The sequence below is a fragment of the Guyanagaster necrorhizus genome (genome assembly GCF_019112545.1).
Source record: "Guyanagaster necrorhizus MCA 3950 unplaced genomic scaffold BT62scaffold_4, whole genome shotgun sequence".
NCBI lineage: Eukaryota > Fungi > Basidiomycota > Agaricomycetes > Agaricales > Physalacriaceae > Guyanagaster > Guyanagaster necrorhizus.
In genome coordinates, this window is record NW_025064883.1 from 115,756 (window position 1) to 133,281 (window position 17,526).

General features: G+C 47.3%; 4 protein-coding genes across 4 annotated transcripts; 1 reads left to right on the forward strand and 3 right to left on the reverse strand.

The window, feature by feature from the left end:
- Positions 1–118: 118 nt before the first annotated feature.
- Positions 119–1,795, forward strand: BT62DRAFT_927437 (Pkinase-domain-containing protein). Its single transcript, XM_043185244.1, has 7 exons — positions 119–228; positions 287–299; positions 350–378; positions 432–857; positions 903–1,118; positions 1,165–1,243; positions 1,296–1,795. The coding sequence occupies exons 1-7, from the start codon at positions 214–216 to the stop codon at positions 1,685–1,687; spliced, it is 1,170 nt and encodes a 389-aa protein (XP_043043624.1). The 5' UTR covers positions 119–213; the 3' UTR covers positions 1,688–1,795.
- Positions 1,734–12,089, reverse strand: BT62DRAFT_984721 (histidine kinase). The gene is made up of 62 exons (XM_043189882.1): positions 11,839–12,089; positions 11,649–11,785; positions 11,309–11,599; positions 11,215–11,256; positions 11,140–11,162; positions 10,687–11,075; positions 10,502–10,624; positions 10,409–10,450; positions 10,336–10,359; positions 10,244–10,283; positions 9,860–10,190; positions 9,765–9,811; positions 9,651–9,712; positions 9,295–9,602; positions 9,201–9,246; positions 9,118–9,149; positions 8,839–9,061; positions 8,750–8,781; positions 8,555–8,698; positions 8,223–8,502; positions 8,101–8,165; positions 7,952–8,048; positions 7,801–7,901; positions 7,731–7,747; positions 7,301–7,677; positions 7,226–7,245; positions 7,127–7,176; positions 6,983–7,079; positions 6,818–6,931; positions 6,703–6,764; positions 6,623–6,651; positions 6,515–6,572; positions 6,319–6,463; positions 6,253–6,268; positions 6,114–6,199; positions 5,925–6,059; positions 5,827–5,875; positions 5,706–5,770; positions 5,609–5,660; positions 5,459–5,559; positions 5,168–5,403; positions 5,086–5,115; positions 5,007–5,033; positions 4,883–4,958; positions 4,776–4,834; positions 4,377–4,723; positions 4,273–4,325; positions 4,153–4,217; positions 4,060–4,097; positions 3,968–4,010; positions 3,884–3,918; positions 3,819–3,830; positions 3,692–3,770; positions 3,608–3,640; positions 3,426–3,552; positions 3,139–3,373; positions 2,565–3,087; positions 2,423–2,515; positions 2,322–2,372; positions 2,186–2,269; positions 2,039–2,131; positions 1,734–1,988 (listed from the first exon to the last, which is right to left on the reverse strand). Exons 1-62 carry the CDS (start codon positions 11,929–11,931, stop codon positions 1,936–1,938), a joined length of 6,837 nt encoding a protein of 2,278 aa, XP_043043625.1. The 5' UTR covers positions 11,932–12,089; the 3' UTR covers positions 1,734–1,935.
- A 64-nt stretch (positions 12,090–12,153) lies between these two features.
- On the reverse strand, positions 12,154–14,342 carry BT62DRAFT_942795 (ATP-dependent RNA helicase SUB2). Its single transcript, XM_043187847.1, has 9 exons — positions 14,140–14,342; positions 14,007–14,074; positions 13,542–13,952; positions 13,089–13,207; positions 12,907–13,038; positions 12,749–12,858; positions 12,548–12,697; positions 12,349–12,491; positions 12,154–12,294 (listed from the first exon to the last, which is right to left on the reverse strand). Exons 1-9 carry the CDS (start codon positions 14,304–14,306, stop codon positions 12,284–12,286), a joined length of 1,311 nt encoding a protein of 436 aa, XP_043043626.1. The 5' UTR covers positions 14,307–14,342; the 3' UTR covers positions 12,154–12,283.
- A 256-nt stretch (positions 14,343–14,598) lies between these two features.
- BT62DRAFT_839561 (uncharacterized protein) lies at positions 14,599–17,402 on the reverse strand (the record flags this gene model as incomplete). The annotated part of the gene is made up of 6 exons (XM_043182436.1): positions 14,599–16,020; positions 16,072–16,197; positions 16,258–16,896; positions 16,952–17,010; positions 17,065–17,304; positions 17,357–17,402. Coding segments are annotated over 6 exons (2,532 nt in total), but the record flags the coding sequence as incomplete, so codon positions are not given.
- Positions 17,403–17,526: the final 124 nt, after the last annotated feature.

The window sequence follows — 17,526 nt, forward strand, 5'->3', positions numbered from 1 at the left end:
AGAAGTTGTCGAGCCGAGAATTTTTTTGGGCCGTTGACCACGTGATTCAAAGCATCCCAATTTGGATGGATGAGCATCCATGATCCATCTGGCGGAGCTCTCTCTGTTACCACCACCACTCTTCCTCTCTCTGTACTTTTATTACACATCACTCCTCAGGCCGACTGATATTTTTTTTCTCTATATCGCCGTGATTTCGCTGGTCCAGCTCCTATGAATTACATTCAGGTGTGTTACAGCTTCACTGCCAGTCATGAGCTGATGATACTCAAGTTCCTTCTTGTAGCTCGAGAAACTAGGCGAGCAACGCCCGTGCATTTCTCTGCTTTGCCGCTGATACATGTCACAGGAGAAGGCACCTACGCCACAGTATACAAGGTATGACTCCGGGCCCACCCATTCTTGGTCCATAACATTATAATCATGCCCAGGGTCGATCGAGAACTACCAATGAGATTGTAGCACTCAAGGAAATCCATCTCGATGCCGAGGAAGGAACCCCATCAACAGCCATCCGAGAAATCTCGCTCATGAAGGAGCTCAAGCATGTCAACATCGTCCGCCTCCACGACGTCATACACACTGAGACGAAGCTCGTTCTCATTTTCGAGTACTGCGAACAAGATTTGAAGAAGTACATGGACAAGAATGGCGATCGTGGCGCACTCGACCCAAACACCGTGCGCAGTTTCATGTACCAACTTTTGAAGGGGACAGCGTTTTGTCACGAAAACCAGGTCCTTCATCGTGATCTTAAGCCCCAAAATCTCTTGATCAATCGGAAAGGGGAGCTGAAGCTCGGTGATTTTGGATTAGCAAGGGCGTTTGGTGTTCCTGTTAACACGTTCTCAAACGAAGTGCGTCCGCTTTGGCTGCCTCAACGGCGTCGCTAAAGTTTGCAGGTTGTCACTCTCTGGTACAGAGCTCCAGATGTCCTCCTCGGCTCACGGACATATAGTACTTCCATCGATGTGTGGTCTTGTGGTTGCATCTTTGCCGAAATGATATCCGGCGTTCCTTTGTTTCGAGGAAGAGACAACCAGGATCAACTGCTGCATATCATGCGGGTTATTGGCACGCCGTCAGAGCAGCAGATTAAAACCATATTCAAAGACGCGGTATGTCACATACTCTGGGTGCTGTCTCTTTGCTGATGCTCATCAGCCCGATATCGCCAATAAACAATTTCCTCGGTATCCGAAGATGAATTTACAACAAGTCATTCCCAAGGCTTCGCCTCATGGTATGATACTTCACCGTCGTGTCTTATTATGATATTGATGTGTAATTTCTAGCCCTCGACCTCCTCGAGCGCCTATTGAAGTTCGATCCGTCTGAACGCATATCAGCAACCGAGGCGCTCTCCCACCCTTACTTCACTTCCACAGCATCATCTTCTCCCTTCCCTATGGGTGCTCCTCCCGGCTCCATGCCGCCTCCGTCATTTAACTTCCCCCACCCTCACGGCCTCCCACCTCAGCACCAACAACAGCAGATGCAACAACAGATCTCCGCCCAGGCGTACCAGAGGCAGGCGCAGAATATCCCCATCTTTGGTCAGCACAATGCAACGGCGATACCTGTCCACGCACAGCAACAAGCACAGCATGTACAGAATCAAGTACCCTTGGCCCAAGGCGGGTTCGGTGCAATGCAATACCCGGCTCAGTATGGCCATGGGCGGTGACGATTATACTTATTCGTAGGCGTGTATGATAGAATGAACTAGGACTGTGTATACATGCACGACAATGTATTGTATTATGGCTTTCGACATTCAATCCTTCTCAACCGCCATTCCAAGAGAGGCATTGCGAGATTAACAGTTGTATCATGTGCTACGTATACAGGTAAGATAGGTGTACAAGATGAATGCGTATGTTCAAAGCAAATGCGGATATAGTACTATATGACGAAATAAATAGTTCCCGCCTTCTATGTCACTGGTAGTGATGGCCCAAACATCGATAATAATGATATCAGATCCGCTGCAGAAACATAAGTGAGTAAGTCATCAAAGGCAACCGAAGTGATTTACCCTTCTTCAATGGTTTACTGAAGAATGCGTTCATGCCTGCACTCAAACACAGCTGCTTCGTGGACTCCTGGCAATCGGCACTCAATGCTACAACTGGGGATGGATTAACATAGAGCGAAGGCCGGAATGACAGGGAGCATATCTTACTTGGCAGCATAACGGGTGACTTCCGTTTGTTCTCCACCATCCGTATCCGCTTGGCAGCCTCCACACCGTCACATATTGGCATATCTGAAAGACAACCGTCAATGCGACACTGCTTCGTAAATAAGACCATACTCACGATGGTCAAAGAGCGCTACTGTGAAGTGTCCAGGATCCCGTGATTCCCATTCTGTAAAAGCTCGCTCAATAGAACGAGGGATAGAAGTGATTTAATTCTACCTGAGATAGCTTCGTTTCCATTTGATGTCGCCGTTACATTCAGTTGATACCGTTGCAGCTGCTTAACGAGAAGCTGCTGCGCAATAGGGTTGTCTAAACGGTCTTCAGTTGAGATATCAGTCTTAAGAAATGCCGACCCCACCTTCCGCAATGAGGACATTGCCATATAGAGTACGTTGTGCTGCAGCTACATTCTGCACTGCTTTAGAAACCTCGGTAGCCGGAACACTCGGGATGGCGTTGGGAAGGTTCTTCAAGCCAGCAAGCGTCTGCAAGAGTCTGGCTTGGCGGGGTGGCTTTGTCATCTTAACAACACCTGGCGTGCTGGTTCCAAAGATTGACTGTCGAGATAGGTTTGTCGTAGGAGTGTACAAGTGAATGATTTTTGTGTCCTGCAGAGCGCTGACGTGAAGCGAACGCAGAAAATGTGCAAGTTCATTAGCATGTTCGTCAGATTGATCATCCAGAATGATGAAATCAAGTGGTGCATGGAGGTTGCTAAAACTTCGAAGAAACATTTCTGTATCTTGCATGTTTGAGATGAGCGTGACGGTAAAACCCGTAAAGAAAGTGTTCAGCAAAGCTAATGTAACACTGGACCCCGAGCAAACAAGAATTTGAGGCTGCTGCAAACTCGCCCTGAGATTTTGAATGTCCAGTAAAGACTGAACGATATCATGAGGTGTGAAGAACATGCGAAGGAAAACAAGACGTACCCGCTTCGACTCTTCGGAATGAAAGATTTTGACGGGAATTGTGAACCAGAACATTGAACCTGCATGCAGTTCTGACTGTACGCCAATAGCACCATTCATAAGTTTGACCAATTGTCTCGAAATGGATAGGCCTAGACCAGTTCCTCCAAAACGCCGAGTCGACGAGTTGTCGGCCTGCTGAAATGGCACAAACAGCAGTTCAACGTCGCTTGGTGAGAGTCCTATACCGCTATCCCTGGCATATTGGTGTCAGCAGGCAGACAGTACAAGCAAAACTGCAGTCTTACCGGATAACAAATTTGATATTTACTTCATCGGAAGAGGACATAGACGCAGGGTTGGCAACTGAACAGGTTACTTGGACATAACCCTTTTCTGTGAACTTGACTGCATTGCCGATTAGGTTCATGAGCACTGAAAAGAGCATTAACCACATGATCGTAGCCAGCAAGCAATTGTTGTTCATTACCTTGTCGGATGCGGGCATCGTCGGCATAAACCCCTGAAAGTATCAACTGATGAGTTCGCAAACAGGACATTGCGACAGGCTTACATGGCGGTACATCGGGCTCGACATTGAAAGAGAGATCCAGTTTTTTTGCTGCTACGGGAAGCAACAATTCCATGCAATCCTAAAAGAATAAATGTGGGGTTACACCGTGATTCGATGAAAGACATACTGCTATGATATTCTACAGATCGTGAGTCAGCACCCAGGTGAAATATAGACAGATATAAAACTTACCTCCACCAAAAAGCCACACGGTTCAAGCTTCAGGGCTGATACCTAGCATCAGTAATTATTCATAATGTGGAATAGTGTACTGACCCGAGGCTTCTAGCTTGCTGTAGTCAAGAATGGAATCGATGATCTACGACAAGTCAAGCTCGTCGCTTGAGCACAAGGAACGAGCGCTCTACCTTCAACAGCAGTTCGCAAGACTGTTTTGCCGTTTGGACTAATAACATATGCATGAGAATTTTTGAAGTACTGATGTAGATTTGGAGTCACACCAATTTCACTTTGGCCAGGATTGAGCTCTGTTCCGCTCAGGAGATCAAGAAGACCATAAAAAGAGCTAGACACAACCCATGAGTTGTCAGCAGCCAAAGTCTAGGAAAAATCAACTAGACCTAAACGGGGTTCGCAACTCATGGCTCATTGACGCCAAAAAGTTACTTTTAATCTGGACATGAAAGTCAGGGATACGCCAGGCTTCATTATCGAGCAGAAATACCTTCGTGGCCTTAAGGGCATCTTCTCGACTTTTACGGGCCGTTTCTAGAGCATCTCGCTGAGCAGCAATCATTTTCAGATTCTCTCTGGTGCTCGCTTGAACAGAACGGAATAGAAGCGCATTGGATATACTGATGCTCGCTTGTTGACATAAAAGTGTCAACATTATCACGATGTTGTGTGAAAATGAGTACTTTGACGACACATATACTGTCCCGAATGTTTGACCACGGTTGCTGAAGATGGGTAAACATATGACCGATCGATAGACTGTTTGACGAGCTTCTGCAGCGAATCGAGAGTCAGAAGCAGCATCATCGAATAGAAGTCGTTCCTTCGAGTTTATAGCTGTAATAGATATTAGGCCACAGAAAATAGCCCTACAATATCTTTGACATACTATGCTGAATTATCGCTTTTTGCAAAGGATCCGCAAGACTTCTGACCGACCGTGGGTGCCTATGACAAATTGAGTTGGATGGCGGAAAACCCTTGTGTGGAACGCACTCATATACTTGACACTGTTCGGGTGGCGTCATGCTTGTTGCCACCGTATAATCTCCATCTTCTCGCGTGATAACCACTAGGAGATGTTAGTAGACACTCATCAGGCCAAAATACTTTTCCTTACCGCAAGTATTTTGAGAACCAGAAGTTTCTGCAATATTATAGTCAGACGTCAGTTACCCCATGCTATATTGAGTATTCACCGGTCGCAATCTCCGTCAGCCTTTGTAACGCTGTAAGTGTGTTAGACTGTTTCACGATATGTGATATGAGTAAAAGTCCCACCTGAAGATAAGTTGATGTCGCTCGAAATATCCTTACTCCACTTCAAGATGGACGCAAGATCAGAGGCGCTCAGTGTGGACTCCTGCTCGTCACTCATGGCAGTCTTCGTCTGACCGTAAGGGAAATTCGGATCGTCTACAGTGACATTCTCGGTTTGGACAGCAACATCAGACATGAATATAGGTCGCTTGAGAGGATACTGAGGCCGGCTCCCTACCACCGTGTTGAGATAATTCCTAGGTTAGAAATGTCATGCAGATGTTGCAGAGTAAAAGGAAAGACATTGCGCACACAATGCCTTGAGCTCCCCACTGAGAGTGTCGAGATATGCCACGACGCTGCAATTCACTTCCCAGCCCTTCGACGCCTGTGCGGACGAAATGACACCCTTGCTGAATCAATGTGAGATGAGCAGCAAAAGGAAGAAAAATAAAGACAAACAAGGTAAAGACCCCAACCTTCTTCCAAGAGCCAGTCATGGTTCACTGCTAACCTTGAAACAGTTGGTACGGCGTTTTTAGAGCTGAACGAAACTTACTTGACGGCAGTATCGTACTGCTTGTTAGCACTTGGCCTGTTCAACAATGAAGACAATTCGGCGTCCTGGACAAAACTTTATTAGGTACTTTCCTGGACAAAGACATTAGTGTTGAAAGTACCACGAGAGCCACCCATGTGCTGGTGTTCACTGGACTTGGAGACAGCCACCTGGTAAAAATAAGTATGGCGAGCAGATGGTAGACGCGAAGTGAGATACTTCTTGATGAATCTCTGATTCAGTTCAATCTGTTTCAAGTAACGGTTGCGTGTTTCTTCAGTAACGTTACGCTTTCTCATGCTAGATATCATAGCCAGGCTGTGGAAAAACAGACCGTATCTGACATGTCGGTGGCTGGGTTCATTTTTGTCAAGGCAAACTTTGAAAAGACCTGAGAGGCATACTGACTTTGGGTGCCTATCTCTGGAATCGTAGACGGAAAAACCGAGCTCTGCAGCTTCGTCAAAAAATCCCAAACAGTAGAAGCCGACAATCTGGCATCGCTTCCTCAATGTCCATCAACGGGTAAAATCGCGAAGTGAATCACCTTGAAGGAGTTATACCTTTAGAAAGAATCAATGACGGTAGAATGTGATTTACTTGGCAATCTCACCAATTCAACGCAAGTGCCAGATTTCCTGACTGCGCTCGCAGTTGCGTCAAGTACTCGGCCTCATTGAACACCTCTGTGTCGAAGGCAGTTTCAGCGGAACGAGCATAGGTGTAACCCCCTAGAGCACGGATAACATTGAGACAGCCTAAAAAACTTGAGATCTTACTGTTAGTCTGGCTAAACAGAACATACGCACTTTGGGCTAATGCGATGGTATCGGCTCCGCTGGATGCCTGTTTAATTTCGTTAACGCACTAGTGAAACGTTAGTAATGATTCCCACATGAACGGCTTATAAAACATACATCCTCCGCCGCAGTAACCAGTTCGTTTACTAAAGACACCTGAGCCTGATTTACAGACTTCATACAGAACCGCCGCTCACTGTGTTCGCAAACAAAAAGCCTCGTTATGATTGCGTAGACTCGCGCGAACGCGGTGTAAACCCTGGACGAAGCTGTCAAAATGGAGTACAAGAACTGAGAACTGATAACTCTCACCGATCTCCTGCACTGTTGCCGTACTGAATTGCCTCCTCTAGACGGGGAATCATCGTGCTGATGTGCATACTGTCATATCCAGACACCATGCTGCAATAGAGCACCTGTGCTCGACTGTGGAAAGAGTTGAAACTTGGAACCAGCTCACAAGAAATAGCAGCAAACCATTTTTCACTGCTAGAACCATGCCTTTCGGCTATGCGTAAGGCTAGTCTAGCAAGATCGGCAGAAAATCGATATAACTCTCGCTGCTCCGCGGCACCTACAATGCGTAAGGAGACATAACGGAATAGCGCAACAACGACACACCTCCAAGCGCCCAGAAGAAGCCTAGAGCAGTGCCCGGAACCATTCCGTTCCTGATGACTACGATTATCATTAGCCGTTTGGATACAACTAGCTACTGACCGTAAAGCTTGTTGGATTGTCTGGAAGCAAGGGTTACAACTCATAATGGCCAATAAATGCATCTTTTGTACTCACAGTCAATCCGATGACATCTGCAAAAGCGGGAGATGTACTCCAATACGCATTAGTGCCAGCATCATTCAACAGCTCGACGGCTAACAGATGTCTTGGATCTGTAGTGCGTGGAATGGAGAGAATTTCATCAAACCCAACAGCTAAAATCTCATTTTTTACTTCTTCGAACATTCTATCAGCCTTTCTCCTGGTCGGTGCAGGATCAATTTCTACACCTAGATTCTTTAATGCCAGTAAATTGTCACTCAAGGCATCTGCAAAATTTCCTCGCATCCAATGATTGCGGGATCTAAGCCGCAGAAGATACCCTGTTTGTTCTGGTCGTTGAGCATGCAGCATACAATCTTGGACCAAATCATTTGAAGCGGCATAATCCCCTAGAGGGATCTTATTCAGAGACAGACGACAACGCTTGTGACAAAAATCGTACCTCCCCAGCTCGCTAGTCTGACAAGTTTAATCATAAATAGACATGCTGGGAGAATCGGAGGGATGCTCACGATGCAATACGAGAGAAAAGTTGAAATGTTCGCTGGGGATGTTCTGACCACGGATCGTCTCGAAGAAGAGAGCGCGCGCTATGGAAAGATCGGACAGCAAGCTAGGGATCGTCAATCTCTGCAACGGTCTAGAGTGACGCCTTTGACATACTTCGTGAGCACCCCTGGTCCATGCAGCCTCACCAGCTTCAATGAGAACAGACAGAAGTTCGTCTCTTTTGGGATGGTCATGCAAAAGGGAAAGGCATCTAAAACTCTGCGGTTGGTACATAACACAGAAAGCAGATGGTAGGTACTTACCGCTTGGCATGCTCGGCAATTCGGTAAACATCTACCGGTGTCTCATGCAACATCATCAGGACGATCTGCGTGATAAAGAGTAGCTCAGTCCTTGTGTGGACGAATTTCAGCAGTTGACGCACTCTGAAAGACATTTTTGCGGCTACATCCTCCGGTAGATTGGCAGCTTCAGCTTGTGCTGCCTGGCGGTACCGGTCATGTGCGAAGCTGCACATGTCCCGAGCGCGTTGGATCAGCCATCCTTCATCAAGTGCTTTTTGAAGTCCTAGAATTGAATTTCGAGGGCTGTTAGTTGTGTCCATTCTGTGAAAGGACAAATATTCTTCGTGTTCATCCTCGCTGCTACTGCTACCACTTGCATCCTCCAAATGCATCATCAGCGCTACTTCAGTGACTTTGAATCTATATACGACGCGATCAAATTATGTCATATGACGGGCTCGAGAAAACGTACGATTCTCCAAATAACGCAGCCCAAAGCAAGTATTTCCTAGCCTCTTCAGGAAGTTCCCTCAACTGTGATACAAGAAATGTGAGGTCTGTGGGATCCAATGTTTTTTCGGTATCAAGGCTCGACTCAATGGCAGTCATATCATATCTATAGGGTCATTAGACCCGAAGGTCAGGTCAACTGCAGTCGAAGACGTACTGCCACGAGTTGCGCTCCCAATCAAACACAATCTATCCGATGCTGCTATTAGTAGGGAATCTATAGCTGTGAGATGATTGTCATCGTACGAAGTTATGGCGGTGAAATGCGTTCAAAATACTGCGCGCCGAAAAGGCGTTCCCAGAAGAAGCCGAGTAGATAAGACGAGAGAGCGGCGCACAATCTTCCTTGGCTCGGTGGAGTGTTTTGGAGACCAGCGACGAAATTGCGTTGTACGATAGTGGTTCCAGGTTGATCCAAGTTGGCTTCGACCGACTACTAAACATGGACCGGACTCGCTCAACGATGTCACTGAATATGTAGTTGTCATTATGAGTATTGAAGTGACCTGGTGTGGATATGCTCACGCCCTATCTGACCGAATTGTGGCAAATATTAGCTGTTAGATTGTTGAGCCACGAGGTAAATCATTTAACATATTTTACAGTACCATTCTACTCTTTGAGTTGATGAATGAAGACACAAGATCAAGAGTTCTGTCAAGCCATTAGTCCTTATACAAGTAGCGAAAAGGAAGTGCGTACGATTCATCCGCTTCATGTAAGTCATCCAAGAAAAGAGCAAACAATCGCGTCTCGGCAACGACAGTGAAGACATTCTCCACCAAGGTTTGAAAGCGAGCGCGTAACTCGCGACTTGACAGGCGTTCCTTCGGAGTGTCAAGGTGAATATCTAGGAGAGCCAAAATATCCCTGAGTTCAGGTGTTCCTTGGTACAAAAGAGGCGCGTTTTGTATCTGAGGACCCAAACGTTCCTTTAGAGCCGTGACGAAGCGATGGACATCCGTATGAAAGACCATCAATTGCCGAAGGACGGAAGAGAGACAGCTAAGCTGTGCTTCGTTCATAAGATGCATCGGAAGGAGGGAAATATGGCTCACTAATGCCGAGAACGGCGCAGAATCGACGTTCTGAAATTTGGCATGCCCCCATAGTCCATGTGCTGGGCAAGTTGATCAGTCGATAGGTAATAACAATCTAACAAAACGAAGCACATCGCCATTTAGCTTGATTGATCAGTATCATAGAGCTTTTTCCGATACTGGATCGACGTTAGCATTGCCATAACCAGAAAACGAAATTTACCAACCCGGGAGAACCACTAACCACCACAACCTGAGCTCGAGCCGTTCGGGGTCTTGAACGCAATGTAGTCCTGAGTAAACCGTCACTTGTTTGCAATGACGATGTGATGCTGGGCGACACAGAGCTTTGATCGTAGGGTGTGCTTCTCGACACGGATCTAGTGACTTCAGCATTCATTACGTTAGACTTGGATGATACAGCGCTGCCCGAGGACCTGGAATCAGTGTGATCCTCGCCGTTCCCTGTCCCTGTACCCTGGCTTCCGGACGATGATATTGATATATATCCTTTTGATGCGGAAAAATGACGCGAAAAACTTGTGGACGTATTTCGGACTGAATTATAACTTCAGTTTCACAACCCTTACGACACAGCAAAGTACACTTACTAACGTTCCGGACGAGCTCTAACTCCTTATCGCGTCCGAACTGCGGTATTTCTAATGAGCTAACAGAGACGTCAAGGCCAATTACATCGCACCAGCGCCAAAGGTATGGTGAATTCCTGCCAAGAACGTGTATCAATGTATGTTAACGAAAGAAGAAAGATGTACCATGAATCTATCTTGTAATGCAATATCGAAATGAGGTATGAGCTAACCGGGATCAGTGTACGAATATGCTGAGTGAAACCGTCTCATACTGACTTCCGTGGCAGAGGTATCAGCGGATGCGGATACGGACACCAGTAGTCGTCTCTGACACTCGATTAGGTCGGTTTTGAGACCATAGGCGCTCTGATATCGTGAATCCGGATGCTTAGCCAGGAGCTGAGAAGAATAATGGTGCTACTGTTACTAAACAGCCAGGGACATGGAAACTGAAAACCTGCCTTGTCAATGATAGAAGCGAGGACTTGAGGCACATCACGTCGCACATCATGTACAGGCATTGGTCTCTTCTGCACAATGGAGTGTAAGAGCTCAAGCGGCCCGCCTTCAAAAGGCATCTGGCCCCGTCCGACAAGTAAAGTCCAAAACATTATTCCAAGGGAGTACAAATCCGTCCTGTGGTCTTGAGTCGTGGTTTCGATGCTGCCTGTTTGCTCCGGAGCAAGATAACAAAGGGCTTCCTTTACTTTAACTTTTTCAGATTCGTCGAAGGCTTTGAGCACAAGCGAGGATGGAGAACCGGATTTTTCTAATGAGATGGCTCGGTTTCCAAAGTGGACAAAGCGAACATTTCCAGAATGCGCGTTAAGATGAAAGGCATTAGCGCGGACTTGCGGCGATGGAAAACGGCGGTTAGTAGTGCATCCACTGGGAATGAGGAATGTATCCGTTACCTTCGCGGTGCATTATGCCGACCCTTGATGGAAACCGATTAAAATATATACTTCCGACAACACAAAATAACGTACTTGTGCAGGCTCTCGAGGCAATGCGTCGCTTGGATAGCAAACCTATAACGTCAATTCGAATAACCGAACAAGGATCGAGAACGACGGGACTTACTCTAAAAAAGAGGCCAAATCCATTATATCGAAAGCCTCCATTTCCTCGGTGAAATCGGGCTCCTCAATCCCAAGCATATAGATGTCGCCATGAGATGACGATGGACGGACACGCGACATATCGGCCAAGAGTAGCTCGTTTATTTTGGATGGAGGTAGATAGCGTCCGAGCAAGTTCGGGCCAGGGTGAAACAGCAGCAGCACGACGACATCGCCACTGTCCTTGGGGATGCTGAGGAAATCTATCATGCGCAAGGCAGGATTGTCAGACGACAATGCCATTCGACCGAGACTAAAAATTTTGTTTTAGTTGTATTCGCGCAGAGCAGAGGCTGACCCACATGTGAGCCTCCCTCTCCAAACACATTGAACCGTTGGACTGAGCTGAAGAGATCTTGGCTAGGACGTTCGAGCTGTCCTTCAGACTGCTGCCCTCCGCAAGATAAGTCATGCTGCCCGTGTCCTCCCATGGTATGGCCTAGATAAATACCGCGTTTGCTGAGCACGTCGCGGTGAGGGGGCTTCACATACCTTCTCGAACGTGTATCCAGGGACAGAGAGTATACCATCTGCCGGCCTGAAGTAAAGGTTAGGCAGAGTTGGCAGCCCAAATTTTCTGCGCATAGGTCTCCTAGAGTCAGCGGGAGACCTTGGTGGCAAACGTCCCTGCTCTATCAAGTCGGCCAAAATCGTGATTGGTCACTGTACGAAAGCAAGAAAAACTGCTCGGACTGGCGAGCACGGAACAGAACAGTACGGTGGAGAGTCAGCAGGGTCTAGCCAGGTCCAAATACCGTTACGAGGCAAATATGGCAATATTCATATTCGCATACGTCATGTACAATTTTTGAACTGGTTGGTACCTTTCGGTCAATAAATGTTCGACTGTTTATTCGTGAAGCATTTAGAGTAGTTTTACAGCGCAGACCATGGGCAATGTAAACAAAAGAATAACTGGAATACAAACATAAGCACACTAAGATGTCACTAAAGAGCGGGCCATAATCAGCAAATGAAGGATTTCTGGGGGTAGAAACTTACTGTAGCTAGCGGGGTCAATGTGGTCCGGCAACTCAGGGATAGCCACCTCGAACCTCGACTGTATGGATTCCAACACCTGCTGATCACTATCGGAAGAAACAAACGAAACCGCAAGACCCTTGGTTCCAAACCGACCAGCACGGCTAGAACCTCATGTCAGTGTCATCTATTTGATCTGACCTGACAATATGACACGTACCCAACACGATGCAGATAGCTGTCGGCATCGGGTGGACAGTCGTAGTTGACAACGATGTTTACCCGCTCAACGTCTATACCACGACCGAAGATATCCGTGGCGACAAGAATGCGCTTCTCGAACGCTTTGAAAGCAGAGTATCGGTTGATGCTGCAAGTTCATTGATAAGCCTATTAAAGGATGAGAATGAAAACCACTGACCGCTCCTCCTGCTGGAGACCCGAATGTATGCTAATGCTAGGAAAATTACAAGACACAAGCAGTTTGTCGAGTTCGATCGCACGGGCGACAGACTTGACGAAAATGACAACCTGAATAAAATTAGACACGGGACTGTCAACAACAAATGATGTACTCACTTGGTTGAATTCTAACGTATCCAGCAGATCGTTCAGCTTCCTGTTCTTCCCACTCTCTTCCAACTTGACGTAATGTTGCTGTAAACCATGCAGGGTAAGTTTTGTCTCGTCGTCAACAAAGATTTCAAGGGGCTAAGACAAACCAATCAATAACCGCCCACTGTGCAAAGAAACAAACTTACGTTAGCCATGAATTTTTTGCAGGTGACCCGTATCTCCTTGGCCAGCGTCGCACTGAACATCATGACTTGCTTGTGGTGAGGTGTAGCTCGGAATATTTCTTGCACGTCTCGTCGCATGTCTAATGGGTGGTGTCGCAATTAGATGAAATGGTCCATACGGTGTGCAAACGAAAAAAGGAATCGAAAAGAAAAAGGCGCCAGACTCTTCGGGTAGTGGCGACATCCTCGAGTGCTCGATCGAAACCTCCTCCGACTCTCTTTATCACAGCGAACCAACTCCCAACTAGTCAACAACGACTACTCCTGAATCCTGCCCATAGCTACTCGGGATTGAAGGTAGGGGATATGTCCCATGTGCGCCAACGAAGGTCGAAGCCATGCCCATTAAGGTGCTCGGCAAAGACGAGACAAAAGGATGATGGATGATGTGGGTCCGAAACTCGTATGACTAACCAAGCTGTTCCAGCATTTTATCACACTCGTCCAAGACGAAGTGCTTCACGTTTTTAGCATCCAACACTTTGTCCCTTGCAAGGGCATTCAAACGACCAGGGGTAGCAACAACGATGTGAGGGCATTTGTTCTTGTCGCGAAGGGTCTCAGCATCTTTGGAAACTGGAGTGCCGCCGTAAAAAGTGCTGACTCGAACTTCGGGCATATACTTGGCGAACCGGGTGTATTCGTTTTTAATCTGGAAGGCAAGTTCACGAGTGTGGCACAGAACGAGAACTGAGATTTGTCCGTTGACGGCTTCCAGTTGCTGGAGGGTAGCAAGAACGAAAACGGCCGTTTTTCCGTGGCCGGATTTGGCTTGACACAAGACATCCATTCCAAGGACTGCCTGAGGGATGCACTCTTGTTGTACTATCATTCAAACCGTCAATGCAAAGCAAGTACATTTTAAACAAATTTACGTACCCTCCGACGGGTGCTCGAAACCAAGGTCACTGATGGCACGAAGGAGCTCGGGCTTCAGCAAGAAGTCCCTATGTAGAAAGACAGTTGAGCATGAAAAAAATTCTCTCATCAGCCAGAAAAGACAGTAGCTCACCTGAACCCTGTGGAATGAATGCCAGAAAAGTTTTTCTTGTCGTCCCCATCAGCTCCTGCACCACCTGTGGCTGCACCGTTTGTGGCTGCTGCCGCCGCCGAGCCATTGGGCACAATGTCATGTTCATCTTCGTAGTCGATAAGATCTTCGTTGTCGTTGGCGCTCATGTTGTTTTGAAATCGAAAAAAAACAAGCAGAAGGAGTGATGATGAGACGAGACAAGGAAGGTTGGCAACGTCGTGCACCGGTTGACTAAGCAGTGACAAACACAGCCATGCGGTGACGCACGGACCACGTTGCCTTCTTTGATCCACTTTCGTTCGCCCGTAAGGGTAAATGTTGTGTATACATATTCAAAGTACATACAAACTAATTGTGGAGTCGACCCATGACAAGACTTTAAGCAATAGCATTCTTTGCCCTTTCTACCAATCTGACAATGTCAGGTTCGTCTTTCAGATCTAGAAATTCAAGGGCTTTCATCAAGAGATCGTCCCGTAGCTCCTTCTGGTCGTTCATATGTTTCGTTAAAAAGGCAACGTATAATACTGTGGCCCATGTCGTTTCATCGACAGGCACTTCGCAGACCTCGCGTTCCCCAACTATTCGTCGGAGGGAATCATCCAGTTTGAAAGATCCATCAAACTGCTGCAATCGCATCAGCTTGATAATGTCAGATGACACGGGAGAAGGTGCATCCGGTGGAGGGGCTGGATGTATAGAATGTGGAAGGTTATCGCGTTCTGCTTCCGGAGCCAAGCTTGTGTGCTCATACTGTGGAGACGGACTTCGCTGGAGGTGAATATCTTCCTCAGACATAGGTGGGATATCGTTCCATTCTGACCACTCCGAGCTCGAATCCTCGAGGGAGCTCATGGTTGAGTACGTCTCGTACCCGTCATCCTCTGACGGACCAAGGCGATCGTTAGAGGATGACCTTGAGCTCGGGAAAGAGATGGCCGAAGACGATTCATTAGGCCAAGCGCTAGGTACAACCTGATTGTTTCTAGAAGCAGAGCTCGAAAGAGCATTCACAACACTAGAAAACATATTTGTGATTCCGGACAATAAGTTTTGAAAACCGGACGTTCTACCATTAGCGGTGGTACGTGCATCACCAACACTGGTCCGCTCAGAGAAATTCCGGTGAGGTCTTTCATAAGGATCGACCGCGACAAAGGACGTGTGTCGGCTAGCAAGCTGATGTTCCGTTCCAAGTCTGATGATGGCGGCTTTCCGTATATCCGAGTCAGAAATGTTTCGGTCGAACGGAATAGGCCTGGGGAGGGGCGCGATTCTGGCTTCATGCTCTTGAATCAACCACCAGGCAGCTAGAGTATGGACCATGGGATATTTCTTATCGGAGTCAACAAGTTGACCGAGACGTATTGGGACTGAAAGCTCAAATGGTTCATGGGTGTCATGGTAGCGCCCACGAAGGGTGACTGCTGTAGGAGCAACAGCCCCTCTGACCCGCAGGATAGCATAAACGACAAGACGAACTCCAGCATGGATATCGCTGATTACTGTAGGCGCTTGTTGAAGCACAGGTGGAGGGCGTAGGATCACTGGATCTGTGGATCCCGACGTAGAAAAGTTGACAGATAGAGGGGATGCCAAGGACTGGTCTGGAATGCCCCAATCTATTGTAACGTCCTGTAACAACGAAGTTCGACCCGCCCGAACGAGGTGTGCACATTTCCCCATGATGTCCTCCGCTGCTGTTGCAAAAAGGCACACACCGTTTCCGGCCTGAGCAATGCCTTCGCACATTGCAGAGGAAACAGTTGTCCCTATTCCTAGGGTATATACTCGAAGTGGGGCACGAGAACCTTGTACAGTGTCACGAACTAACTGCGTTGTTCCATCGATGTCATGGGCCTATAAACAACTGTCAGTGCCCTAAAGCTACGATAATCAAACGCGACAGACCTCTCCATCAGTCAGAATGAAGATTACGGTAGGATGCTGATGTTGGCGAGATTCAAAGGTGAACTTCAAAGCTTGACGAATCTCCGTGCCCCCATAATTGGCTTCCATTTCGTCAATGTGTGTCGTCTGTGCATAAAGATAACTGGGTTAGGCCATGGTGGTACTTGAAAGGAGGATAAAACTTACGGCATCATCAAGTGTAAGTTGACTATAAGCCTGACTCCTGGTCCATAATCCAGTGACGCTGTGGCCAAAACTCATGATATTGAATGTTGTACCCTGCTGCGGGAGCACCCGCAACAGGAGTGCCAATGTATGCTTTGCAGTTTCAATCCGGTCGCCAGACATACTGCCGCTTCTATCCACGAGGAATAAATATTCCTGAGCACTGATGGAAGGCAAATGGAGCTTCGGCACTATTGTGAACTGCAGAGCAAGTGTGCCGTCCTGCTGTCTGCCACGACCTCGAATAACCTCGGCGAAGCAGCGTGGCGCATCAAGCTTATCAGCTTGCACTATGAGAACAAAATCCCTGGCTAGGAATTTCTTCGAACGGAACCTGACCGTCGTCCTACGACGAGACGGACGACCGCGATCGGTAGCATACTTCTGCTCAGATATTTCATCCGAGTGTGTTGGACTGGTGATATGTCGGATCTCACCACTGGTCTGAACGTCGACCTTGACGCGAATCCGGGTAATTGCGGAAGCTGTTGCTGCAGAAACTAGATCTGGAGGCGGCGGCCCATATCTTTCGCCAACATACATCGGCAGTTGGAAGCGGATCGAATCCTCGCGAGAATCGTTCATGAGACACATAACGAACTAGATTTGACGTGACGATCAGCCCGCAGCCCAGGCGATGAAGGTGAATACATACAACCAATTTTATTACCACTGTTTCCCTTGGTAGAATGGAGCCGATAGAGATTGTGAAGACTACGCAACAGTTAAGGAGGTTTGATATTTTATCACTCATATAGATTACCGTACTGTCATCTGTAACCCATTCCAACAATCCAGTGAAATTTCCACTTGCAACTGCCCGCTCATGCTCTTCGCGAGCCTGGGACTTCTCTTTTGAGATACCGGTGATAACTCTGCCCCTGGAAGTTTGCATTTCGAAAGAGCATATAGCAGCACTAGAGGGCACCGGGAAATAGTACCGCGCCTTACTGGTAGGATGGTCTGAAGGGTTGATGTAGGTTTGGCTTATGATCACTCTGCTGCTCACTATTGAACGACGGATGAGTGAAATGCTGAATACCAGTAAAGTCGCACAAACCATCGAGAATCAAAACTTTCGCTGACATCTCTTCCAGAGGCAAATGTATCCTATCTTGCGGAACGCCACCGTTGTGTACTATACCACTGAACGGTTCCATAGCTGATGAGGACGGTGACCAGAAGAGTCCACCCTAAATCCTGCCACGCATCGAAGCCTAAAACACGAGT

What these genes read in the sequence shown, in the direction of transcription:
- BT62DRAFT_927437 (XM_043185244.1), top strand. An exon ending in AAACCATATTCAAAGACGCG is followed by an intron (nt 1,119 to 1,164) that starts GTATGTCACATA and finishes GATGCTCATCAG; the next exon opens with CCCGATATCGCCAATAAACA. An exon ending in TCCCAAGGCTTCGCCTCATG is followed by an intron (nt 1,244 to 1,295) that starts GTATGATACTTC and finishes TGTAATTTCTAG; the next exon opens with CCCTCGACCTCCTCGAGCGC.
- BT62DRAFT_984721 (XM_043189882.1), bottom strand. Translation starts at nt 11,931, where the DNA reads ATGCGCAGAAAATTTGGGCTGCCAACTCTGCCTAACCTTTACTTCAGG. An exon ending in CAGCAAGCTAGAAGCCTCGG is followed by an intron (nt 3,919 to 3,967) that starts GTCAGTACACTA and finishes GCTAGGTATCAG; the next exon opens with CCCTGAAGCTTGAACCGTGT. An exon ending in CAATGTCCTCATTGCGGAAG is followed by an intron (nt 2,516 to 2,564) that starts GTGGGGTCGGCA and finishes AAGACCGTTTAG; the next exon opens with ACAACCCTATTGCGCAGCAG.
- BT62DRAFT_942795 (XM_043187847.1), bottom strand. Translation starts at nt 14,306, where the DNA reads ATGAGCGCCAACGACAACGAAGATCTTATCGACTACGAAGATGAACAT. An exon ending in ATTCATTCCACAGGGTTCAG is followed by an intron (nt 14,075 to 14,139) that starts GTGAGCTACTGT and finishes CTTTCTACATAG; the next exon opens with GGACTTCTTGCTGAAGCCCG. An exon ending in GCAAAAAATTCATGGCTAAC is followed by an intron (nt 13,039 to 13,088) that starts GTAAGTTTGTTT and finishes GGTTTGTCTTAG; the next exon opens with CCCCTTGAAATCTTTGTTGA.